Source organism: Cannabis sativa, chromosome 6 (assembly GCF_029168945.1).
Source record: "Cannabis sativa cultivar Pink pepper isolate KNU-18-1 chromosome 6, ASM2916894v1, whole genome shotgun sequence".
Classification (NCBI taxonomy): domain Eukaryota; kingdom Viridiplantae; phylum Streptophyta; class Magnoliopsida; order Rosales; family Cannabaceae; genus Cannabis; species Cannabis sativa.
Genome location: NC_083606.1, coordinates 19,433,489 through 19,460,812, shown reverse-complemented (window position 1 = coordinate 19,460,812; position 27,324 = coordinate 19,433,489). Strand labels below are relative to the sequence as shown.

Genomic DNA, 27,324 nt, shown 5'->3' with positions numbered 1-27,324 from the left:
CATGTCCGGGCCATATCAGACCAAGCGGGTTAAGGGTCTATCAGTGATGAACTTTTGAATTCTATTTTGTCGTTTAGGTCGGCTAGAAATAAATGACTTGTAATAGCGTTTGTAAATATTTTTGGGATCCCAACTATTTTAAAAGTTTAAATATATTACAATTTTATTTTCATTTTATTTAATATAAAAGTTTAAATTCTGCGCTATTTTGATTAGTAATCCCGTTTAGGGGATTAGGGTTTCATAAGTATTTTGGGTAGCGTGCCTATTTATTCAGGGCGTTACAATTTGGTATCAGAGCGCCAAGGTTTTTAAACTTCCTGTAGACCGGCCGAACATGTACATTCGTCGTCAGAGATAAGCTCGACTCATGGTGCAGTAAGTATTGAGAGTAAATACTTGACTGTATGTGTGATCATCTGTTTACCGCTTTCCATTATAGGCAGTATGCAAGCATCTAGAGTATGTATGCTATATGTGATGTCATGCTTTAAATGCTATATGATTAAGTGTCTATTTATATGAGGTAAATAGATGAGAGGGTTTAAGGCATTAAGTGCGTAAGTGTGGTATTGGTGCTTAATTCGCTGGGGTTGTTGATTACACGGGTACTAGTAGTGGACCCTCTTTAATCATCTAGACCACAGGGCGAGTTAGTAGAGCCTGGTGTAGACCAAACCAATTCATCGCACTGCCCCCACCTCCGCAGAATCCGGGGAAATAATGCAGAGGTTGGCAATGCTAATCCTCCTGCTGAATGGCAGCAGATGTTTCAAGAAATGCGAAGTGTCAAACTTCGTCAAGAAGAAGAGTTGCAACGATTAAGGTAACCGGCTGCCCCTGTTGATCAAGTGTTACCACCAGCACCTGTTCCAGTGGTGGGTAACCAGGGGTTTGTTATGCCACATTGAGACTCGGTGTTTTAACAGTTCGTGAAGCTGCAACCTCTGACAATTCTCGGAGGTATTGACATATTAAAGGCAAAGCAGTGGATGAAGAGAGGACTGAATGCCACAATTATTCAGGACATGAAGGTTACCACTTCACATGACACTTTGTACAAAAAAGTGGTAGAGCTAGCCTTAATTGCTGAGCAGGTTGAGCAATATGTAGTAAAAGAGCAGACCGCAAAGGATGCCGTCACGACATCGAATCTGCCTGCTAGTGGTAACGTCAGTAAGGGGACCGATAGTGACAACCCTGATCACAAACGGAAGGCTGAGGCTTTCGAAGTATCAGGGAGTAATAGAAAGCATCGGGGAAATTGAGATGACCGTCAAGGTGAAGGATCCTCTTTCAAGTCATATCTTGAATGTCCGAAATGTAAGAATCACCATCAGGGTAAAAGATGGGCCAAAGCTACGTAGTATATTTGATATAGATTATATGAATCAGACGTTCCAAGATTACCTGATAAGATGTGTGATCGTGTTTATCGGTGACATCTTGGTGTAATCTGAATCAGATAAAGAGCATGAATTGCATCTCAGAGCAGTTTTGCAAAGATTACGGGATCACAAGCTTTATGCTAAGTTCAAAAAGTGTGAGTCCTGGTTATCTTGTGTCTTCTTCTTGGGGCACATAGTGGATAAAAATGGGATCATAGTGGATCCGGCCATAATTGAAGTTATTTGGGATTGGTCGACACTAGAGTCAACTACTAAAGTTAGAAGCTTTTTGGGCTTAGCTGGGTATTATTGTCGATTTGTTGAGGGTTTCAAAGATTGCTGTTCCCTTAACGAAACTCACTCGAAAGAACCTGAAGTTTGTTTGGACTGATCGGTGTGAGAAAAGTTTTTCTGGAGTTAAAGCAGCGCTTGATTAGCGCTCCAGTGCTAACTCTTCCTTCAGATAAGGAAAAGTTTGTGGTATATTGTGATGCCTCAAGATAGGGTCTCAGCTGTGTGCTTATGCAGGCTGGGAGGGTAATAGCGTATGCTTCTCGGCAGCTAAAGGAGTACGAGCAAAGGTACCCTACTCACGATCTAGAACTCGCAACAGTGGTTTTTGCGCTAAAGATTTGGCGGCATTACCTATATGGCGAGAAATGTGAGAATATACACTGATCATAAGAGTTTAAAACACTTCTTTACCCATAAAGACCTGAATATGAGACAGAGGCATTGGCTAGAGTTGGTGAAGGATTATGATTGTGAGATCCTTTATCACCCTGGTAAGGCCAACGTGGTTGTTGATGCCTTAAGTAGAAAGGGTTAGAGTCAGTTAAATACGGTGAAGCAAATCTCCGAGCAGCTAGCAAATGAGATGACTCGAGCTAAGATTAAGTTGGTTGTAGGGTAATTTAGCTAATATTACCCTGCAATCTACTCTTTTGGAGCAAATCAAAGAAGCACAAGTGCAAGATTCAGAATTAGTAAAAACTCGAGTTAGGGTTTCGGCTGGGAAGGCTAGTGATTTCTCAGTAGATGAAACGGGAATACTGAGATTCGGGAATAGAGTTTGTATGCCCATGGATGAGAACATCAAGAAAGAGATCATGGATGAGTCTCACACGACTCCTTATTCAGTTCGTCCAGGGTCGACAAAGATGTACCAAGAACTGAAAGCCATGTTCTGGTGGCCAGGCATGAAGAATGACATCGCTGAGTATGTTGCAAAGTGCCTTACGTGTAAGCAAGTGAAAGCTGAGCACCAGCGACCTGCAGGGTCGCTGCAACCACTGAAAATACCAGAATGGAAATGGGAAGATATAGCTATGGACTTCGTGGTAGGTTTGCCTAAAACCACGGGACAGTTTGACTCTGTGTGGGTCATAGTGGACAGGTTTACAAAGTCTGCTCACTTTTTACCTGTTCGGACGAATTTCTCCATTGACCAGTATGCTGAGTTATATGTTAGAGAAATTGTTCGTCTGCATGGTGTCCCAAAGTCCATTGTGTCGGATAGAGATCCGAAGTTTACATCGAGATTCTGGGAGAGTCTACATCGAGCTATGGGTACTCAGTTAAAGTTCAGCACAGCTTTTTATCCTCAGACGGATGGACAATCCGAGAGGACCATTCAGATTTTAGAGGACATGCTACGGGCATGTGTGCTTGACTTTGAGGGATCATGGGTAAAGTACCTTCCCCTGATCGAGTTTTCTTATAATAACAACTATCATGTAACAATCGGGATGGCTCCTTATGAACTTTTATATGGAAGAAAATGTAGATCACCCATACACTGGGATGAAGTGGGTGAAAGAAAGTTCTTGGGTCGCGAAGCTGTTCAGAAAACAAGTGAGGTAGTTAATAAGATTAAAGCGCGAATGCTCGCAGCTCAGAGTAGGCAGAGGAGTTATGCTGATCCAAAGCGTAGAGATATTGATTTTCAAGTCGGGGACATGGTATTTCTCCGAATATCTCCGATGAAAGGCATAAAACGCTTTGGGAAGAAAGGAAAGCTTAGCCCGAGGTTCATTGGACCTTTTGAAATCCTTGAGAGGATAGGGCAAGTAGCGTACAGGTTGGCTATGCTCCCAGCGCTGGCAGCTGTACATAATGTGTTTCATGTTTAAATGCTTCGGAAATATGTCTCAGACTCGTCCCATGTTCTGAGTTATGAAGCATTGGAACTTCAGCCGGACTTGTCATAAGAGGAACTGTTGGGTTTTATGCCCTAAATAAAACTCATTACAATCTGATTAGTTATCAATTTAGAAGTGAAGCATGTTTACATGTATGTTACATGTTTATAGTTTAATACATATATTTGATATATGCACAAAATCAGTTAAATCCAGAACATATAGTTATTCACAATTACAGTATCGTCAATACAGTGGAATGTGATTGTGATTATATGATTCAAAAGATTTGGTCCCTGTTCATCAGTGTTTTGGATTTACACTGATGTGATAATCAGCGATGAAGTATACTTACACTTGGAGTAAGTGTTATGTTCTTTCCAGAACATTGGTAAAGTATACTGGTTTCGAATGCATGGAGTATGCATTGGACTGGACCGATATTGAACTTGGTTAAAGATATCGTAAACTTACCGTTGTATCTTTCCAAGTCAATGTCAGAAGTTGATCTTAGATTAAGAGAATCTAAATCCTAATATGCTTAGGCTCAATCTCAGGAGTGCTATTCTTGTTCTTTGATTTATTAGTTAAAGCCTGTTTTGAGTCAGGATAATACATATATTTTGGGAACATGATAGCATAACTGAATAGGGAGTGCTAAACATAAATATGGAAATCTATAGCTTCTACTGGTGTATAGAAGTAAAGTGATGATTCCTTTTGAGCTTAGTTAAATAGAAGTAAATGGATGAGCTCTTGTTTCAGTGACTATATATTAGATCACTAAAACATCATTTACAGGTAACTAAGTGTTCAAATGGGCAAAATACATTGAGGGGTGTAAACGGTAAATTAGTCCCGTCTCGATGTAAATCATCTATATAGAGGATCTCTAAATCACATTAAGATTATAACAATGGTTAAATGAGATAGCATATTGATATCGTGAAACATATGATATGCTCTATATAAGTCTGAGAGTGCAATTCCAAGTTCTAAGAGTGGATTCAACGAGGAATTAATAAGTTAGGGATTTACTTGGTAAATCAGTTCAACTTATTGGAAGCTCAGAATATAGATCCATGGTCCCCATTCTAGTTGAGACTATACTGTTTGTAGGACTCTATAATTGATTTATGATTAATCAATTATAATTCTAAAAGTTAGACTATGTCTAATTTGTGAATTCTCACAGTTTAGGGATGAAATCGTAAATAAGAGGGTTTCTAGGTTTAATTATTAATTATGAGACTTTGCATGTCTGAATTAATAATTAATTTTAAATGGCAATATTATTTAATAATCTATTTTAGTTATTAAATAATTGGTTTTGGCATTTAAATGATTAGAATTGGAAAAATGGCATTTTTGGAGAAATAGAAATAAAATTGAGGAAACTGCAAAATCAATGTGAGGCCCATTCACACCATGGCCGGCCACATCATTGCCTTTTCCCAATTATTATTTTTCAATTTAATTTGTCATTTAATTGCTAATCAAAGCCTAGCCTAAATAGGAAAGTAGTGAATCACACTAAATAAAGCAGTTATTCTATTACACAGTAAAAGAGGAAACTGTTTATTTGGAAAGTTGTGGTCTTCTCTTTTCCTATATATAGCAGCCCCTCTCTTCTCTTTGTATGTATGTGTGTTGCTTGAGAAACTTTGCTCTGCAAAGTGTATCACACGAAAATAAGAGAGAAAACAAAGAGAGATTTCGAAATTCCCTAGTGAGAGAGAATTGCCCACTCACATCATTCAGTATCTCATCATAGTTTGGAAGACTGTGAAGGATCACATCCAACTGAAGAACTTTCGGGCTCAGATCTTGATTATACTCTGCTACAGACAGGAATCAAGGGTTAGAGATCTGAGTGGAAGGAGACATAAATTCCGCTGCAATCACTGTAAGTTATTCTTAACTTTTATGTGTTTAGTTCATCGTTTTAGAAGTTCAATATTAGGTTGTTAAATCAACATACTTGCAATAGATCTAAGATCCTGGATAAATATAATACCAACAACTGGCACCAGAGCCATGGTAATTGATTTGCTTGCAAGAAATTTGGACTTAAAACGATTTGCTTGTGATTTGGATGGTTTCATGTTGTGTCATATTGATGTTTGATTGATGTTTGTGAATTCTGGGGAAAATAATTGATTGTCTGTATCTGGAATTATTTTTATTGGATAGTTTGGAAAATTCTAAGCAATTTACCTTTTTACAGAACTCGATTTCGATTTAATTTGAACTAGTTATGAATTTTTGAAAATCGGGAAAAACCTAGGTGGTGAGCACCTCCCCTACGCGCGCGGAAATCATGCGCAGGGGTGTTTGCGCCCAGATTTCTGGGCTGTGGCTCCTCTCCCACGCGCGCGGACAGCATGCTTTGCATGCTGTCCGTACCACCTGCTATTTTCTTCGTTTTCTTCGATTTTTCATGCTATTTCATGGAATTAAATTCCGATTTTTTATGTAGTTTTGTATGTTGATTTTTGTTTTTCAAATTTCAAATCTAATTATCAGAAATAAATTAATTTTAATCTTTAAAATTAATTTTAGATATTAGTGCAATTTGATTTTGAAAATGGGAAAAATCAAGTTTTGCTTACTTTTTTTTTCTTTTTCTTATTTCCTTTAAAATTTGATTATTTTTTTTTTTTAAGGTCAGATATTAATTTTTTTTGGTAACTTGACCTTAATTAAAATAAGATCCAAATAATCATGATAATTTTAAAAGAGGAAATAAGGTATTTTTGTTAACTTTTAAATTTTGTTATTTTTCAATTAAATTAAGTTATAAAATAAGAAAAGGGTATGTATTTACCATTTTCTATTTTATTATTTAATTTATTAAATAACATGAAATTTAAAAGGAAAGTTAACAATTTAATTTTGAAATGCATTTAGGTTACCCAAAACCTAATTTTTCAAAATGGTAGGTTTAATTTTAATATTATTTTTCGAAATATAGATTTAAAATTAAATAAATCCTACATCCAACTATCCAGATCTAACCTTGTTGCAGGAGTATGTGTTTTAGATTGTTTGTAAGTTTTTTTTCTAAAACCTATTATTACTTGATCTAAATTGCCAGGGTTAACTTGTTGACAGATCAAATGATCTGATTTTAACCCATGGTTCAATTGATGATAGATCAAGTAGATAATTTGTAACAGGTAATTTTTACAAACTTCTTTCATCTGTGTATGACCTAGAAACATGATAGGATCCATCCAAATCTGTGTGCCTGTGTGAGCCTATATGTTTAATTTTTATTATATATACATATAGGTTGTTGTTGCTAAATAAAATGTCATAACCTGATAGATTTTATTTAGGCTCATTTAGTTAATGAGCCTATTCAATTAATAACAGTTGTTCATTTTAAGGTTAAATTCCTCTCTTTTGGGCCTTGTGTGAGAGTTGGGAGCCTTAGAAGTGGGTGCGACATACTGGACCCAGCTCCCCCTCACATGAACAACCCCAATTGTGAAGGCCCATTTGCCTAATTTGGATAATTGTGCTAGGTTAATTATATTAGTTTGACCTAATAAAAAATTGAATAGCAACATAATTAATTTCTTCGAAATTAATTTAAGAAAAAACATAGTTTAATGAATTTCATTTCTGGATAAACTATTTGTATTTTTCTTGTATTTAATTAAATAAAGAATTTTAACTAACTAGATTCCTTCTGAAACTTATTTTTATTATTTCATTAAATATTCTTATTTAAGTTATGAATTAGTAATTACTAATTTTTCATAATAACTTAAATTTGAATATATTTTGATAATAATGTTAAGCTGTGGAATTCTAGGAATTAGTTATTGAAGATTTTTAGAAGATATTATTTTAAGTTGGTTTTAAACTTAAAAAAGGAATATCTTTAAATTAGGTAGTTACCACCTAATTTTGATATTTAATTAAATGATGTTTGGAAAATTTTAAGTTTGTAAATTATAGATTCTTTCTATAATAACTTAAATCAGATATTTTCCAGATCTTGAAAAGATACTTAGTAGAATTGAGATATTTTCTAGATAGTTATTTCCATACTAATTATTATTTCTAATCTAGGAAAATATCATTGATTGTGAAATTAATTGGTTAATAATTAATTTTGGTACAATTCAATTAAGGATATTTTTCCTTGTATTAAATTGGAAATTAATGATTAAGCCTTCTGTATACTTAATTATTTATTTCCTGAATTTAATACATTTAATTAAATTGAAAATTAAATGTCTAAGCTGATTTTCATAATGATACTTGGATATTGATATTTTCATGATATTTAATTAAATAAGAAAATTATTTTAAGTTGGGTATTTCCATAACAACTTAAATTTGAATAATTTTCATAATATATTTTATTTATTTTATTAATCATTTTTCAAAATAGCATTTAATTATGCAAGGTGATTTTGAATTTATCTTGAAAGATAGATTGAAGTTGTAAATTAATTATTTTAAATTAATTTTGAATCAACTTAAATCAATGATCTTTTCATTTAATGATTAATTTAAAATAAAGGAACTGAAATATATTATTAGAAATTGGATTAATTAGTCAAGAAAATCTAGATAGATAATATTTTTGCTTGAGGTATTTTTTCTAAGTAAAGTTTGATTTATTTTAAATGTATTTCAAAGATTGTGTATTTTTGGAAATACAATACATATATTTGTAGAAAATTTTAATTTGAGTTGCAAATTAATTTAAATTAATACAACTTAAATTAAGTAATTTTCTTAATATTTGTTGGAAAATTAACACTAAGATGGAAATAATTCATTTTATTTTCTTAACCATCTAAGTTTAATTTTACAAATATTAAATTAAATTTTATTTAGATTCTATTCTAAATTTAAAATTTCATAAATATATATATAGATTTAAAATAAATAAATAATAGAAGAAAATACAATTTAAACAATGAGCTTTATTATTTTGAGATATTCGATCTCCATTGTTGGTTTTACATAGCTATTATTTTAGTGAGTAATCCTCCCTAATGGAGGAACGTTCATTAGCAAGTTAGCGCCGTTTAATCTCGAAAGATAAGTATGTGTGTAAGTGTTTTATATTAGTATTAACCACCCTAATGGTGGGTACTGTATAAGACTTACAAACATATGAAACAATGGTAGAAGCTCATGAAATAAGAATGACCTTGACTCTCGCCTAAACGGGACAACGTTAGATTCTCTTTTCGATCGAATAAAAGGTTGCTAGAAGGTTTGTTATTCTAGATGAGCTGACAACTCTATTCAATGAATGATAGCTTTGACTCTCGCCTAAACGGGACACTGATATCAGTTTGTTGAAAACCTTGGAAATTATTTAGGATTGAATTTTTTTTTTGTATTTTCTCTAGTCATTCCTACTTGCCGTATGCTAATAATTTCTGAATGAGATTTTGTGATAAACCATAACTGATATCTATGTACTATCTTGTAGTATCCTGAATTGAAATGTCAAATCCCATGTTGTCACTCTTAACTGAAAATAAGCTAAATGGGTCTAACTTCTCAAAGTGGAGAGAGAACATTCATATTGCTCTCATAGGTGAAAGTGCCTCGTTTGTGTTGACTGAGCCGTCCCCTGAGCAGCCAAGTGACAATGCAACCAAAGCTGTAAAAGAGAAGTTTGAGCGTTGGCATAATGCTAACAATAAAGCTCGTTACTTCATGCTTTCCAGCATGGTTGACACCTTGAAAACAAGGTTTGCAAACACTGTCACGGCTGCAGAAATCATGACGCAGTTAACTGAGCTATTCGGTATGGCATCTATTCAGTCTCGTTTCGACGCGACTAAGAAATTCATCAATGCACGGATGGAACCCCATCAGAATGTGCGTGATCACCTTCTCCAGATGGCTAGTTATTTCCAGGAAGCACAGAATCATGGTGCTGAAATGGATCAGACTACTCAAGTGAGTCTTATCTTGAATAGCCTGACTCAGCATTTTACGCCCTACACATCAAATTATGTCATGAATAAGAAGGAACAAGACTTTCATACTTTAGTCAATGACCTTCAGACATATGAAAATTTGATTGGAGGTCCCAAGAAAAGAGGGAATAAACCTCAGAATTCTGTAAATGGTAATAAGACAAGTAATCCTGAGGCACTTGTTGCTTCTACTTCCAAATCCCATCATAAGAAGAAGTGGAAAAATGCCAAGAAGCGAGCTCAAGCTGCGAATGCAGCTAGAAACAAAAATGCTGGAGCTTCTGGCAATACACAAAAAGGAAAATGTTTCTACTGCAATGAGAAAGGCCATTGGAAATCCCAATGTCCTAAGTATCTCGCAAAGAAACAAGGTATTTTCTTTATAAACTGATGTGTTTTTAGTGAATTATTATCCTTTTGGATTAATAATTCTGGACTACTAACCTTGTTTATTATTCTTCTTATAGCTAAAGCTTCTTAAACTCGGGTGCTGTTTTAACGAGTTGGATTAGAAAGCTGGATGATGGATGGAGATTGTCTATAATAAAGAAGAAGCTCTTTCATTTGAATTAATTGTTTAGTTTTTCAAACAATTTGGATTTCAAAGTTTTGGGATCTTACCTCCCTGTTTGGTTCTCATAAATATTGCAAACAATTTTTTGGTTTATAATAAAATATCTTTTTCAATTATATTGCAATTCATGAGTTGAGCTTCAGTTCTTTATTACCGATTATTATATTTATTATGTTTGAATGTGTATGTGTTTTTATTATTGATGCAAATTCAAAAGTATTTAAACTCTTTACAGAGTTATTACTACATAAACACTAGAAGTTATTTCTATGTTTATGAATAATTGTTGGTTTCAAAAACAATTATTTGAGAATTTGTTTAATAAAAAGATCTTTTGATCTGATAGGGGTGGAGAAAAGTTAAGAATAATATGCAGTTCAAACGATTTTTTATATCTAATGAACTCTGGATTATATTCAACTCCACAGACTCTCTATCACACTTAGAGATTTACAACCTTTAGGGGTGGACCATAATCTCTATAAACTTAGGGGTGGACTTTATTCTACAGTACCCTTTGTGACACATAATTTTAAACATGGAAATGATATAATAAATTAGCTATTATCAGAATAAATCCTTGATCTTGATTATATGTTCCAGTTGTAATAGTTATTGATACCATTAAAGTTCTTTGATAATGTTTCACATTACCTTGGTTGAGTGGGAGAATATTAAAATTCTTTACCCATCTTCGTTTGGTTGATAATTGTGATAGGAACTTAAGAACACCTCTGATAAAAACAAACCATTCACATGGATAGAAATAACTTATCAGAATTATGAGAGTAAGATAGAAGAATTCTTGCATAGTCTATTCGAAAGACTGATTCAAGATGTCTATTTCTCATAACAATTTATGGTATCTTGATTTGATTGCTTAAATCTCTAGCAAGTATTTTTCACTTCAAATACTAGACTGCTATGTTGTTGAACTAATCTTAAAGAAACTTACAGTTTCGACTTAAGATAATAAGTCACAACGAGATGTTCCCAGAAACAATAGTAAAAGGTTAAAAGTTTCTAACCAGACATCTGCTATTAAGTGGGAGCCATCCGAGATGTAATCAAATGGGGAACATTAGGAGACAATCAAGAAAGATTTACAAAAGTGACGTATATGTTATTAAGGAACTATTCATTAGTGATCCTGATATGCACACCGACTCATTGTGAGATGGTGGTTACTCTGGGGGTGGAGGAATCATTATAGAAGAGTGTTAAAACCCATCTATAATAATTCAAGCTTCATCAGAGAAGATATAACTTTGTAAATTCAAAATTACCAGAAAGTTATTTTACTGAAGAAAATTCTACACTGCATTATCTCAATTCCAAATTTTAAAATTTGAGAGATATGTCTTCTGGTTATTCAGATATACTTAATGGGCAGTAAGGATTTCAGTATCCCTTGACGAGTAAAGCATAAGTTAGGGAAGGTTTCATGTGTCTCATGAACCTGATTCCAGATATATGGGTGAATTCAAAGATACTACACTTGATCAGAGGATCAAGACAAAAGATTTATTGTAATGCACAACTTGTTTTATGTTAGTGCAAGTGGGAGTTTGTTGGGTTTTATGCCCTAAATAAAACTCATTACAATCTGATTAGTTATCAATTTAGAAGTGAAGCATGTTTACATGTATGTTACATGTTTATGGTTTAATACATATATTTGATATATGCACAAAATCAGTTAAATCCAGAACATATAGTTATTCACAATTACAGTATCGTCAATACAGTGGAATGTGATTGTGATTATATGATTCAAAAGATTTGGTCTCTGTTCATCAGTGTTTTGGATTTACACTGATGTGATAATCAGCGATGAAGTATACTTACACTTGGAGTAAGTGTTATGTTCTTTCCAGAACATTGGTAAAGTATACTGGTTTCGAGTGCATGGAGTATGCATTGGACTGGACCGATATTGAACTTGGTTAAAGATATCGTAAACTTACCGTTGTATCTTTCCAAGTCAATGTCAGAAGTTGATCTTAGATTAAGAGAATCTAAATCCTGATATGCTTAGGCTCAATCTCAGGAGTGCTATTCTTGTTCTTTGATTTATTAGTTAAAGCCTGTTTTGAGTCAGGATAATACATATATTTTGGGAACATGATAGCATAACTGAATAGGGAGTGCTAAACATAAATATGGAAATCTATAGCTTCTACTGGTGTATAGAAGTAAAGTGATGATTCCTTTTGAGCTTAGTTAAATAGAAGTAAATGGATGAGCTCTTGTTTCAGTGACTATATATTAGATCACTAAAACATCATTTACAGGTAACTAAGTGTTCAAATGGGCAAAATACATTGAGGGGTGTAAACGGTAAATTAGTCCCGTCTCGATGTAAATCATCTATATAGAGGATCTCTAAATCACATTAAGATTATAACAATGGTTATATGAGATACCATATTGATATCGTGAAACATATGATATGCTCTATATAAGTCTGAGAGTGCAATTCCAAGTTCTAAGAGTGGATTCAACGAGGAATTAATAAGTTAGGGATTTACTTGGTAAATCGGTTCAACTTATTGGAAGCTCAGAATATAGATCCATGGTCCCCATTCTAGTTGAGACTATACTGTTTGTAGGACTCTATAATTGATTTATGATTAATCAATTATAATTCTAAAAGTTAGACTATGTCTAATTTGTGAATTCTCACAGTTTAGGGATGAAATCGTAAATAAGAGGGTTTCTAGGTTTAATTATTAATTATGAGACTTTGCATGTCTGAATTAATAATTAATTTTAAATGGCAATATTATTTAATAATATATTTTAGTTATTAAATAATTGGTTTTGGCATTTAAATGATTAGAATTGGAAAAATGGCATTTTTGGAGAAATAGAAATAAAATTGAGGAAACTGCAAAATCAATGTGAGGCCCATTCACACCATGGCCGGCCACATCATTGCCTTTTCCCAATTATTATTTTTCAATTTAATTTGTCATTTAATTGCTAATCAAAGCCTAGCCTAAATAGGAAAGTAGTGAATCACACTAAATAAAGCAGTTATTCTATTACACAGTAAAAGAGGAAACTGTTTATTTGGAAAGTTGTGGTCTTCTCTTTTCCTATATATAGCAGCCCCTCTCTTCTCTTTGTATGTATGTGTGTTGCTTGAGAAACTTTGCTCTGCAAAGTGTATCACACGAAAATAAGAGAGAAAACAAATAGAGATTTCGAAATTCCCTAGTGAGAGAGAAGTGCCCACTCACATCATTCAGTATCTCATCATAGTTTGGAAGACTGTGAAGGATCACATCCAACTGAAGAACTTTCGGGCTCAGATCTTGATTATACTCTGCTACAGACAAGAATCAAGGGTTAGAGATCTGAGTGGAAGGAGACATAAATTCCGCTGCAATCACTGTAAGTTATTCTTAACTTTTATGTGTTTAGTTCATCGTTTTAGAAGTTCAATATTAGGTTGTTAAATCAACATACTTGCAATAGATCTAAGATCCTGGATAAATATAATACCAACAGGAACAACCAGTGCAGATACTTGATAGAAGAGAAAAAGTTTTGAGAAGCAAGACAGTGGCACTGGTGAAAGTACTTTGGGGGAAACAGTAAAGTAGAAGAAGCAACCTGGGAACTCGAGACGGATATGCAGAAGAAATATCCGGAGTTATTCAGGTAAATTTCGGGACAAAATTTCTATAAGGAGGGGGTAATTGTAATACCCGGAATTAAGAAATGGATTAGCAAAACCCTAACTAGATAATTATTTATAATTGAGGAATTATATTATTATATAGTTCAATACATGTGATTTAATATGAATTTTAATATATTAAAGACCCCGTTGGTGAGCCAGGGGCATTTTTGTAATTATGACCCGAGAAGGGTAAAAATGATGAAATTAATTTGATTACGTGCTTAATAGAACTATATTATTATATAGTATGGCTGTGTTGTCTTTTCAGGTGTGTTCTGACAGGTTAGCGCGGTATAGTCACAACCGGGAATTTCGGGCCGAACTGGGTTTGGGCCCGAAATGTAAGTTGGATTGATTATTTGGCATTTTATTTGATAAATGATAATCTGAAATTAATTGTGAATTATGTATGCATGAAATGGCAAAAATACCCTTGTATATGTGTGTGCATGCTTTATAGCCCTAGGGGCAAAATGGTCATTTTGACCTTTATGATATTTTTGATAAAAGGGTGGAATTTTAAAGAAAAGAAAAAGGAAATTGAATTTTGTTTGCTTTCCCCTTTGCTTCAGCCGACCTCTCTCTCTCTCTCTATCCCTAAATCTATTTCTTTCCAAACTTTGATTTTCTTGTGGGAAATTAGCTTTATTTGGTGCTACCTTTGGAGCTTGATACTTGAAAGATTGTTGAGCTTAGCTTGGATTTGGATTGAGGTAGTTTCTTGCTAAATTTTAATAAAATGGCTGCTGTATTTTTTTAATATTTAAAGCATGAAATAGTTGGAGTTGTTCTTGAGATGCATGATAGTGATTTCTTGTTAATTTGAGCATGCTATTACTTGAATCCTTTGAATTGGTATTTGGATGAGCCTTGGATGAATTCTAGGTGTTCTCCATGTTTAATTCTAGCTGTAAGTGGATTGATTGAGAATTTGGTTGTGAAAAGCAAGCTTGAGTTCATGGAACTCAAGCTTGGTGCTTTAATGGCACTTTTTGATTTTTAGTGCAATTGTTGTGTTTAAGTTGTGGAATATGTTTATTATGACATATATTGATGCTCTGGAAAGTTTGGGAATGTTTGGGGATGATTTGAGTGAGTTTTGGGGGTATAAAGATTGAGAAATTTCGTGTTCTCTGCCCAGACAACCGGAATTCCGGTTGGTTCATCCGGAATTCCGGTTGGAGTTAATCGGGAAATGCTGAATTTTGTTTCGGCCATAACTTTTGACTCGGGACTCCGTTTGGGACGTTCTTTATACCGTTGGAAAGCTCTTTTCGAGCTCTATGTGATTACCTGTATTTGAAATGCCATGAATTTATTTTCTGAATGTGAAATCAGGGGTTAACCCTATTTGTGAAAATCCCGGATTGTGTGACTAGGATTACCGGCACCTGGTCAGGAGCACCCGGGGATTCAGAATCTCTGCCTTTGCGGGACAACACGTAAGACAGTAGTTGCACGTAGAGATATGCACGGTGGTGCTTATATTGAATATTATATTGGTGATAATTAGTAACCGAGATTAGGGTTATTACCCTAAAGTGAGAGGTTTAATGGCCTAGGGTTATTACCCTAGTAATTATTAATGTGTAAATGCTATGCCATGCTAAATATATTGTAATAAAGAATTATGCGCACAAGGCATAATTAAGTTAGACTCGGTAAATTAGTACCTTGAGTTTGATAGTAATGCGGTCTAGGGTTATTACCCTAGAATTTATGTGAAGGTAAGAAAGTCATGATGTACAATAATATTGCTAATCAAGTGAAAGCATGAATTCGGGTTATTAATATCTATAAGTGATATTTTGAGCATGCAATGATATGTTATATGAGAGACTATTTGGTATGTAATTTAGGGTTATTACCCTAAGATTCTATATGTGTTTTGATATCTATTGAATACATGCATATATTTCAAGAGTTATGTGCATAAGACATAACTTGGTTAGACCTAGTATATTACTAGGATAAACCACTGAAAGAAGGTAAAGTATGGATTACGTAAATATATATGAATAGGGTTATGCGAGCAAGGCATAACCAGGTTAAACTCGGTAATTATAATCGAGATAAACCTTACTAAGGCCTTATTGTATTTAGACGTGTGAGCGTAACACGTAGGTCTATGCCACATAGACATATATAGGCGTGTGAGCGTAACACGCAGGTCTATAGCAAATAGACAAATAGTGCAGTGGCACCAATACTTATATGATAAATATATATGTTGAGACTAAGGGTTATGCGCTCAAGGCATAACCAGGTTGGACTCGGCAACAAGAACCGAGATGAACTGATCTAAGGCCTTATTATAAATAGACGTGTGAGAGCAACACGTGGGTCTACGCCACGTAGACATAAATAGACGTGTGAGCGCAACACGTAGGTCTACGCCACGTAGACATAAATAGGCATGTGAGCGTAACATGCATGTCTGTGTCACACAAACAAATTTGAATAGCATTGTTGTTTATATTGTATGATGAACATATTATTGATATGTTTTATACTGTCCTGCTGGGCTTGGCTCACGGGTGCTCTACTGTGCAGGAAAGGGTAGGACTTATGCTGATCAGCCATGAGTGCAGGAGCTGGACGAAGAATGTACATGTCCGGGCCATATCAGACCAAGCGGGTTAAGGGTCTATCAGTGATGAACTTTTGAACTCTATTTTGTCGTTTAGGTCGGCTAGAAATAAATGACTTGTAATAGCGTTTGTAAATATTTTTGGGATCCCAACTATTTTAAAAGTTTAAATATATTACAAGTTTATTTTCATTTTGTTTAATATAAAAGTTTAAATTCTGCGCTATTTTGATTAGTAATCCCGTTTAGGGGATTAGGGTTTCATAAGTATTTTGTGTAGCGTGCCTATTTATTCAGTGCGTTACACATGATGTGTTGCACCTGTATCAATAATCCAATAAGAGCTAGGAGTATAAATTTTCATACTAGAAAAATGAGACACATCAGGCTGATCTTCAGAGACATTTTGAGTGTTGTTCTCAGTGGCCTTTTGAGCAAGAATAGCCATCAGCTTCTGGCATTGAACACTTGACAAGCTTGAGATGAGATCTCTTTCCATTGTAGGCTCCTCAGCCTTGCCTTCATCAGCACCAGAAAAGTTAACACCTGCTGGTTTTCCAGGATTTCCCTTACCATCTCGATTAGGAAATTTTCCATGGTATTTATGTCCAGGAGGATATCTATTCAGTTTGTAGCATCTCTCAATTGAATGTCCATTCATACCACAATGAGTACAATTGTACTTAGATCTGAATGGTTGAACAGCACCAGCAAACTGACCATTATTTACTGAACCGGTAACCTGTCCATTGCTACCTTTGTCCTGATCAGTAGCATTGCTGTAGTTATTTGTCAAATTTCTCTGTCTTTCCTCTTGTATAACAACAGCATAAGCCTTGTTAACACTTGGAAGAGGATCACGCATCAAGATCTGAGACCTAACAAGGCTGTAGGAATCATTTAATCCAACCAAAAACTCAAGCAATCTGTCCTCTTCTTTATACTCTTGTATCACTTTCACTGCGCCACAGAAACAAACAGGTGGTGGGCGAAGTTCTCTTATCTGATCCCAAAGAGATTTCAGTCGAGTGTAATATGTTGTGAAAGTATTAGATCCTTGAACAAGACTTTGCATCATCTTCTTTGCTTCAAAGATCTGAGGTGCGTTTCTTTCATTGAATTGTTCATGCAGCTCAGCCCAGATCTCTGCTGCATTATCGTGATAGACAATACTGTCTGCAATTTCATCAGAAATAGCTCGCAAAATCCATGAAATCACGGTGCTATTACATCGACACCAGCTATCGTAGTCATCGTCATCTTCATAAGCTGTGGTAATCTTCCATTGACGAATTTGACTTTGTTCCTAGCAACCAAAGCAATCAGCATAGATCTTCTCCAGGTGCTGTAATTCTCACTGCCTTTGAGAATTTTAGGGACAAGCACGGCACCTGGATTATCGCCATTTGAAAGAAAGTAAGGATTCGACAAATCATTAGCATTTGTCGATCTCGAATTTTCTCCAAAAACTGAGAAAGTATTCGAGTTCAGAGAATTGTTTTCAACTTATCGATTCGTTCGAGTATGGACTCCATTGCCACGACCTTGAGCTCCACCTCCTCGAACAATATTCACACAGCACAAGAGAACACAGATCAAAGAACAACCAAGATGAAGAATAGCAGGAACACAACAACCTGCTCTGATACCATAACAGCTCGAATGAGCTTGAACAAGAGAAAAGTAAAACAGAGAGAACAGAGAGAAATTGAACAATTGTATTGAATCAATCAAGTTATGTACAAACACCAATGCTTTGCTACTTATACTAAGCAACAAGGAAACAAAATAATGCATCAAAAATAACAGAATATACAGCTGGACTACCAACTAAACTAACTGATTCCCAACTAACTCAAAACTCATATAACTGTCACAATAGTTCTTGAAATCTACTATTCATATAATAAATATCAGCCAACATAATGGTTTTCAATGTTAAAAAAACACTTATAACACCAATCCCTATGACGAACTGATAAATGAAAATAACTTTCGTGAATGTTGGGGAAAGAAAATAAATTCATACTTGGTGGCCTGTTTGGGGGCTCTGGCGAAATGCGAAAAGTTTGATGGTTATGAAGAATTTCACAAATTTCAGCTGGTTGCAACCAACGATGTTGTGCCTCAGATAATAATTGTTGAATGTCTGCATATAAAGAATCAAGAAATCTCATTAATAGAGAGAACGATGACAAAAGAGGCCTCAGTATCAGGAAAGCCGCCAAGAAGGAACCACCACTAAACGTTTGTCTTTTCTTACAACCGTGATAGTTCATTTTTATTAATTAGCATTGAGTAGCAAAATGTTACATATCCTTATAAAATATGATAGTTCTAAATTCTATTAGAAACAAATTTCACAAATACTTTATTGTACTCAAACTACTCTTAGCCTTTTCATTTCATCAACAACGGGAAAGAACTTAGCTTTCTCCCAAAAACCTCAATTCACATTAACGTTAGTTAATATGATCTAAAAAAGATTAACACACACTCTATTTTAAGGATGGGCATTATGTGTAAATGTTGAGATAGTAATAGATTTCAATCATAGTAGTCCAGTGACCAACAAAACAGACTTCAATATAGCACACTTATTTTTCCTTGACCAATAGCCATTGTTCTCCAATATTCAATCATAGCCTCACCCTTTTTGTTTTCTCTCTCTTCCTCCTACTTGGAGAACTTCCTGTTACCTACCATTTATGACCAAAAAAAAAAAACTCACAAAAGCCTACCAAGAACTAGTAAAACCCTACTCCAAAATCCACCATTCAATTATAAGGTGAACTAAAAACCTTTCTGCTAAAATCAGCTAAAAAAACACTAAATCCAAGTCTCAACCTCAGCTCCACAAAACCATTTCCACAATTTCCAACCTCACAGCCCCACAAAATTCCACAAATCATAAAATCGCAACGAACACAGAGAAAAATAGATGGAATAATTAAAGAAAAATTTAACAAAGGCAAGTAGTTTTTTGGTTTTTGGTTTTTCAATCTAAAAAAGATTTTCGAAATACTACACAGTATATATTGGAGAGTTTTACATTGTATCAATTTGATACATAATCTCTGTCAATTGATAATACTACACATAGAAAAGAGGCTTTGCACATACATAAAATAGGCACTTTCTTATTATCTGCTCCTATGGAGCTAGCACATATAGTATTAATTGTTTTAGATAGAAGCCCCATACCAGAGTATTTTTTTATAAACTCCAGCGTTATTATTAGATCAACTACGAGTTTTATTGATGAAAAATAACAATGCAATAAACACACCTTCCACTGGTCTAAGTTGCATACTTAATATTGCTTAAACATACGTTCCTATTATGTGCTAATTAATATAATTTCATTCTGGTGCTTTTGGACTATAAATAAAATGTCTACCAGCTTATAGTGTTGATATTCAAGTGTATACTTTCTATGTTTTATTGTATTTAGTATACGATGCCCACATATATACACATAACGGAAATAAATGAACCGGGGAGAACAAGTGACTGAGAGAGAGAGAGAGAGAGTTTCAGAGTACTAACCGGAAGTGGGGAGGATGGTGGGCGGTGGACGGAGAGAGGGCGACGGACGGTGGCTGCAGCGGCTGGGTTTTGGGGATGGGTCTATTGGTCTGCTAGGGTTTCGAATTGGGGGATGTGCGTGAAAATGAAAGTAGAGATTAACTTTTCCAATTGTAAAATTTGAGTTTTACAAATGCATTAACTTTTTTGCTTCAGTGCAAAAACGTGGCAAATATATTAACATCAACTTTTAACCGAAGCAAAAGAGTTTAGCTTCAATTTTCCACTAAAGCAAAATGTAAAAGATAATTTTTTAAATTGCCACATTTTACTTCGGTTACACTTTTTGCGTCGGGGTACAAGCCCACGCTAATTGGTATTTTTTAGCTTCAGGCATAAACTGAAGCAAAAACTCTCCCCTTATTTTTTGCCTCGGTCAACCCTTACGGTGAGACGAGTTAACCGACACAAAAAGTGCTTTTTGTAGTAGTGAACTAAAGAGTTGTTCATCGAGAAACTCTTCATTTATCTGCACTTCTTTTGCATTCTGGCATTCTTCTATTTTGAGTCTTGAAAGATGATCAACAACTAGATTCTCAGTCCCCTTCTTGTTTGTAAAGACCGATTTTCTTACCTTGTATATTCAATTTTTATTGCTCTTTTCTATGTTAGGAAAGATGCATTTTACAGCTGAACTTTTCTTGTATGGAAACTTCTTGTAAGAGAAGCAATTCTCTTATGGAAAGTTGGTTTTTAAAGGAAACTTTGATTAGTGCCTTTTCCTTATTGAATTCGATTGTGTCTTGATACAATCAGAACATATAAATTATTTATGGCAGGAATCAAGACTTAATAGAAGATTAGACTCGATTATAGCAAGTTTCCTTTTTTGGTCTGATTTGCTATGTCAGATCGTGATTCTAATGCTACAGATCGTGTTTATCTTAGGAAAGTTTTGTACAGCTGTAGACTTGATCTTGTGGCTGTCTATAGGATTTCTATGTTCTATAAATAGGACCGACAGAGCAGCCATTTGAATTAGCTCTTCCATTATTCATTTTTTATTTTTGTCATGAGAGTTTCTTCGTTATGTGAGAACTTAGTTGTTCATCTAGGTTCTAGTATTTTATATTACAGTTCTTACTCAGTCATAGAGTTTGTTAGAACGACTTGACTGAATAAGAGAGTGGTCTTCGGGAGAAGACTTGTTGAAGCCTTACTTCGGGAGAAAGTAAGCACTCACACTTCAAAGACGAAGGGAGTTCGGGCTTGAAGGTGTTTCAGAAGTCAGATTCATAAAGTGCAATACAAAGGATTGCGACAATAATTTAGAGGGAGTCTAAACTTGTATAAGTCAATTGTCTTTGTAATTGTTGATACTTTATTAATTGATTTCATTCTCTGGGTGTGGCCCCGTGGACTAGGAGTGTTCGAAGAACACTGATACCACGTACAAATCTCTTGTGTCAAGTTATTTAACTTTTTGCAAATATTTTTATATTCTGCCTGTTCTGTTTTGTCGTTGTAAAATTGGCTTGTGCAGTAACAGAATTACATTCTGCTTCTGCAGACGTATACAATTTTACATTTTTGTATTTATTATTGACATTTGCCAAAACTCGGTTTTTCAATTGGTATTAGAGCGGGACACTAAACTCTTAGTGTGGTCCTTTTAACATTTTTTGTGTGTTTGTGTAAAATGTCATTTTTTGCAGAAGGAAGTTCGATTTCTAGACCACCTTTACTTAATGATTCTAATTATCCTTAGTGGAAAGTTAGAATGAGGGTCTTCATCAAATCTCAAGATGAGAAAGCTTGGAGGATGGTTCTATCAGGTTGGTCTTCTCTAGTTGAGACAGATTCCGCAGGTAATTCTACAGTAAAATCTGAACTGGAATGGTCTATTGAAGATGATAAACTCTCTGCCTACAATAGCAAAGTGTTGCATGCTATATTTAATGTTGTAAGTGAGGGTTATATTAAACTTATATCATCTTGTGAATCTGCCAAGGAAGCTTGGGAGATCCTTCAAACTCAGTTTGAAGGAACATCTGATGTTAAGCGCTCTAGATTTATTATGCTTCAAACTAAATTTGATGAGCTTAGGATGTCAAATAATGAAACCCTAACTAAATTCTATGAAAAACTATCTGATATTGCTGATGAATATTTTGCTCTTGGTGAAAAACTTGATGATTTTGTTCTTGTGAGAAAAATTGTTAGAGTTCTTCTAGGGAGGTTCGATACTAAACTTTTGGCAATGGAGGAAGCTAAAGACTTTAGTACAATGAAAGTGGAAGAATTAATGGGTTCCTTGCGTACTTTTGAATTAAATCAACAAATTAAACAAAAGGACAAACCCAAATCCATTACTGATAAAGATAAAAGTATCGCTTCAAAAGTTGCTGATAATGAAAATTCTAATAGTGAATGTGATGATGAAATTGCTTTATTAACCAAGAATTTTCAGAAATATATGAAAAAGATCGGTAATAAAAAGAATAACTCGAAATTTTCAAAGGGAAATACTTCTATTAAACTATCTGTTTCTAACAAAAAGGGAATTCAGTGTAGGGAATGTGAAGGATTTGGGCATATTCAATCTGAGTGTGCAAACACTTTGAAAAAGAATAAGAAAGGTTTCAATGTCACTTGGAGTGATGATGAGACCGAGAGTGATGAAGAAAATTTTGAGAATGTTCCCCTAACTTCTGTTTTGACTAATGTGTTGTGTGATTCACAGGTGAAAGCTAGACTGGTATGTTTGAATAATACCACTAAACAAGAAGAATCAGATTCTGATGATTCTAAAATTTATGAAGAGTCTCTTGCTTAATCATACAAAGTCATGTATGAAAACTGGATTCAGGTTACTACTGAAAATAGAGAGTTAATTAAACTAAATAAAAAACTGTCTCATCAAATTGAAATGTTTGAGTTAAAAATAAAAGAATATGAGACAAATTTTTGTGTTAAAGATGAAAAAATCACTCTTTTAAAGAAAGAACTTGAAAATTTTAAGAAAAATGTTCAAATGCTTTATCCTGGATCTCTTATTTTTGAAAAAGCTCAAAATGCAGGTCAAATAGGTTTTGCAGGCATTGGATCAAATGGTATGGAAAGATCTGGAATCACGGAGTTTGTAAAATTTAGTGTTCCGATGAATCTTCCTGATGCTGCAAATGTGCAGTCTGCTGCAACAATTTCACAACTTGTCATTGCAGAAGCAGTTTCTACTGTTGCAAAATCCCTAGGATTTACAAAAAGAGTAAGATCTGAGGTAAAAATATTTGTTCCTCCTTGTCATTTTTGTGGTAGAAAAGGACATATCAGACCTAAATGTTTCACGTTACAAAAAATGTTTAAAACAAATTATTTTAGTAATTTGGAAAAATCCCAAAAGAAACATAAATGTTTGAAACTAAAATGGGTTAAGAAAAAATTGTCTAGCTGGTTTTTCTGATAAAATTGTTGCATCTTAAATGTGGTATATTGATAGTGGTTGCTCTAGACATATGACAGGTGACAAGGATTTCTTGATTAACATTCAGTCGATATAGTGTGGGAAGTCACTTTTGGCAATGGCTTAGCTGGAAAAGCCATTGGTATGGGAACTCTCAATTTTGAAGGGTTGCCTAGATTGAAAAATGTGACGTTAGTTGAAGGACTACGGGCTAACTTGCTTAGCATTAGTCAAATTTGTGATCAAGGGTATTCTGTCTCATTTGACAGTGATCATTGTTATGTACTTAATGATTATAATCAATGTATTTAGCAAGGATTTTGATCCAATGATAATTGTTATACCCTAACTCCTGTGTTTACTTGTCATTCAACCATCAACAACAGCACGAATTTGTGGCATGCCAAACTTGGACATATTAATTATAAAAATCTGAAAAAAATTGTCAAATGCAGGTATTGTTCGAGGTCTACCGAAACTTGGTAAAGAAAGTGTTGGTAAGTGTGAACCATGTCAACTTGGTAAACAATTCAAAATCACTCACAAACGTGTGTCTGATATCAATACCTCAAAAGTATTGAAATTGCTTCACATGGATCTTATGGGTCCAATTCAAGTTGAAAGTCTAAATGGCAAACGATATATTTTTGTGTGTGTTGATGATTTCTCTCGTTTTACTTGGGTAGATTTTTTAAGAGAAAAGTTTGACACTTTTGATGCTTTTAAAACTCTTTGTTTGAGATTATGGGTTGAAAAAGGATGCAATATTGGGAAAATTGTTCGAATTCAAAGTGATCATGGTAAGGAGTTTGAGAATTCAATGTATGATGATTTGTGTAAGTCTACAGGTATAACTCATGAATTCTCTGCTCCCAAAACTCCTCAACAAAATGGAGTTGTTGAGAGAAAGAATTAAACATTGCAGGAGATGGCAAGAGTGATGTTGAATAGCAAGAAGCTGACAAAGCGATTATGGGTAGAAGCCATTGACACAACTTCCTATATAATAAACAAAGTGTTTATTCGTCTAGGTACCTCAAAAACATCCTATGAAATTTGGAAAGGTAAACGTCCCAATGTAAGTCATTTTCATGTTTTTGGATGTGTTTGTTATGTTTCTAGAGATAGTGAGCATATTGGTAAATTTGATGCTAAAAGTGATGTTGGTGTTTTTATTGGATATTCCTTAAACAGTAGAGCTTATCGTCTTAACAACATGAGAACTCAAACTGTTTTGGAATCAGCTAATGTGGTTGTTGATGATTTTAAAGATTTTTCAAAATTTTCCATAGAAGCCGAGATAGATAGCTTTATGGATACTCCACCAGAAGCACCAAAAGTAGATTCTGATGCAACAGAACTCGTTTCTAACAATGCAAATGACGAATCTGCCGCCGCAACTGATACAAGAGAACCAGAACAACCTATGTCGACTCATCCAAACATCATCATTGATTCTATCCAGAAGGAACCAAGCACCAGAGTTAAACTGAATCATCCAAAAGAGCTGATTCTTGGAAATCTTGAAGAAAGCATGGTAACCCGAAGAAGGTATGTTAATTTAATTAGCTTTCTTTGTTTTGTCTCACAATTTGAACCGAAAAATGTGAAGGAAGCCATGACTTTTGAAGAATGGCTCAATGCAATGCAAGAGAAACTCAATCAATTTGTTCGCAACAAGGTTTGGATTTTAGTTCGATGACCAAAAGGTATCACTGTGATTGGGACAAAGTGGATTTTTAAAAATCAAAGTGATGAATTTGGTACATGTAAAGACCGCTTAGTTTAATTTGGAAATTAGCAGTTAATCATGTTTAATTATGAAAATTATTTATAGCTATTTAAATAATTATTTATACTGTTATTATTGAATTCTGAGATGCATTTTATGTCATTTAGTAGTTTTCATAATTTTGCATTTCCGGTGCTCGGTAGCATGGAACTCAGTGTGTGGCTCAGTAAAATCACAACTTAGTATGTTAGTATTGTGGGACGGTTTATTGACATTTGGAATGTCGGGAATGGCCGGGAATTTAGAATTTCCCAAAAATACCGTGTAAAGACCACTTAGTTTAATTTGGAAATTAGCAGTTAATTATGATTAATTATGAAAATTATTTATAGCTATTTAAATAATTTATTATACTGTTATTTATTGAATTCAGAGATGCATTTTTATGTCATGTAGTAGTTTGCATAATTTTGCATTCCGGTGCCCGGTAATTTGGAACTCGGTGTTTGGCTCAGTAGAAATCACAACTTAGTATGTTAGTAGTTGGGACGGTTTATTTAGACATTGGGAATGTCGGGAATGGCCGGGAATTTAGAATTTCCCAAAAATTCCCCTTTAGTGTTATTTATGTGGTTTTAGTGTGGAGGGGCAAAATGGTCTTTTTGCCCCATTAGTATTTTGTCTTCTAGTGTTTTTATTAATGGAATTATATGTTATTTGATATTAAATGTTGGCTGAAACAAAGAGTAAGAGGTGCATGTTATTCATTTTCACTTTACAAAAAAATTACAAGTTTTAAAAAATAGAAAATTGGAAAAGCTCTCTCTCTCTCCTTTCCTCTCCATTTCGGCTTCATTGTGCAGCAAGGAAAAGGAGATTTTTCTTGTGAATCTAGTAATTTTTCAGCAAGTTTTGGGTGATCTTTGAAGAGGTATTCCTTTGTCTAGTCTTCTTACCTTGTTTTCTTGAATTTTTTTATGAAAAAGATGAGTAAATGCATGATGATTTGGAGTTTGTTGCTGCTGTAGTTTTAGGTTGTTTTCCATGATTTTCTATGCTTGAATTGAATGGATTTAAGTAGGTTTCATGCATGCTAGTTACTTGGTTCAAGTTTATGAGATTTTGTTCAAAAGCTTTGATTTTTAAAGAAATGTGTGAATCTGTTGCTGTGTTGTTGTTGATGTTCTTAATTGTTTTCAGAGGCTATATTATGCTTGTTTAAGTAGATTTAAGCTAGTTTGAGTGCATGTTAGCTAGGTTTACTCAAGTTTGAGTTTAGAACTCAAAGCTTGAGCTTTAATTGTGATTTTTGCTATTGTGCTTTCTGGGTGGTTTTGAAGCTTTAGAAATGTTCTAGGGGATATATAGAACAGGTCTGAAAGGTTTCATTTGATTTGGAGTTGTTTTGAGCAAGTTATGGATTTTTATGTTTGCTGCCTGCGAGGAACCGGAATTCCGGTTGTGCATCCAGAATTCCGGATGGGGTTCTGAATTTTCCCAGAACTGGAATTCCGGTTGGGCAACCGGTCTACCGGTTGGGGAAAATTCTGAAACCCTAGTTTGCCTTGATTTTATGTTTTAAGGGGTATTGCCATGCTTTTTATCGATAGGGAAACTTTTAGTTCCTTGTTTAAGTCCCAGGGAAGTGATTTAGCGTGTCACTTATAGTGTTGTGATTTTTATGGTTTAGGAGCATGTAATCCGCCGCACAGTTAAGTTCCAGTCGAGTTGGCCACACACTGGTACGAGATCCGGAGTAAGATTAGTATAACAGTATGCATATGTAGATTACATGTTTAGCGTACATGTAGGAAGCCTGTTAGATTACATTAGTTATGTATGTTGGCTTCGAACCATCCAACCCTGTTACGTCGGTACAGGCTGGAGTATGACCAGCAGCCGGAGTATGACCGGTTCGACCGATCAGGCTGACACTTAGGTTGGTGGTTTCGTACTATTGACGTATCCCATCGGTACAGGCTCGAGTATGACCAGCAGCCGGACTATGACCGGTTCGACCGATCAGGTGGATATAGTAACACGTCGGTACAGGCTGGAGTATGACAAGCAGCCGGAGTATGACCGGTGCGACCGATGAGGCTGTTACGTGTCAACACTACCGTCCCTATGAACGTTCAGAACTCAGTACCGTGTTGGACACGGCAGTAGTGACTCAATACTGTGTTGGACACGGCAGTAGTGGGACTCAGTATCGTGTTGGACACGGCAGTTAGGGTTATGATCAGGGGTATGG

At 34.7% G+C, this 27,324-nt stretch overlaps 1 protein-coding gene and 1 long non-coding RNA gene across 2 annotated transcripts; one reads left to right on the top strand and one right to left on the bottom strand.

Annotated features, from left to right (window-relative positions):
* The first annotated feature begins 15,110 nt into the window (after window positions 1–15,110).
* On the top strand, window positions 15,111–16,573 carry LOC133039073 (uncharacterized). Its single transcript, XR_009688603.1, has 2 exons — window positions 15,111–15,199; window positions 16,311–16,573. It is a non-coding gene; the product is annotated as an uncharacterized LOC133039073 (long non-coding RNA).
* A 75-nt stretch (window positions 16,574–16,648) lies between these two features.
* On the bottom strand, window positions 16,649–19,259 carry LOC115695159 (uncharacterized). Its single transcript, XM_030622249.2, has 4 exons — window positions 19,149–19,259; window positions 18,377–18,496; window positions 17,955–18,014; window positions 16,649–17,653 (listed from the first exon to the last, which is right to left on the bottom strand). The coding sequence occupies exons 1-4, from the start codon at window positions 19,257–19,259 to the stop codon at window positions 16,649–16,651; spliced, it is 1,296 nt and encodes a 431-aa protein (XP_030478109.1).
* Between the last annotated feature and the right edge of the window lie 8,065 nt (window positions 19,260–27,324).

Coding starts and splice junctions, on each gene's coding strand:
- LOC115695159 (XM_030622249.2), bottom strand. CDS start 19,259: ATGATTTGTGGAATTTTGTGGGGCTGTGAGGTTGGAAATTGTGGAAAT. Junction 18,015..18,376: donor GCCCCCAAACAGGCCACCAA/GTATGAATTTAT, acceptor CTCTTGTTCAAG/CTCATTCGAGCTGTTATGGT. Junction 17,654..17,954: donor TCCTGCTATTCTTCATCTTG/GTTGTTCTTTGA, acceptor TTTGGTTGCTAG/GAACAAAGTCAAATTCGTCA.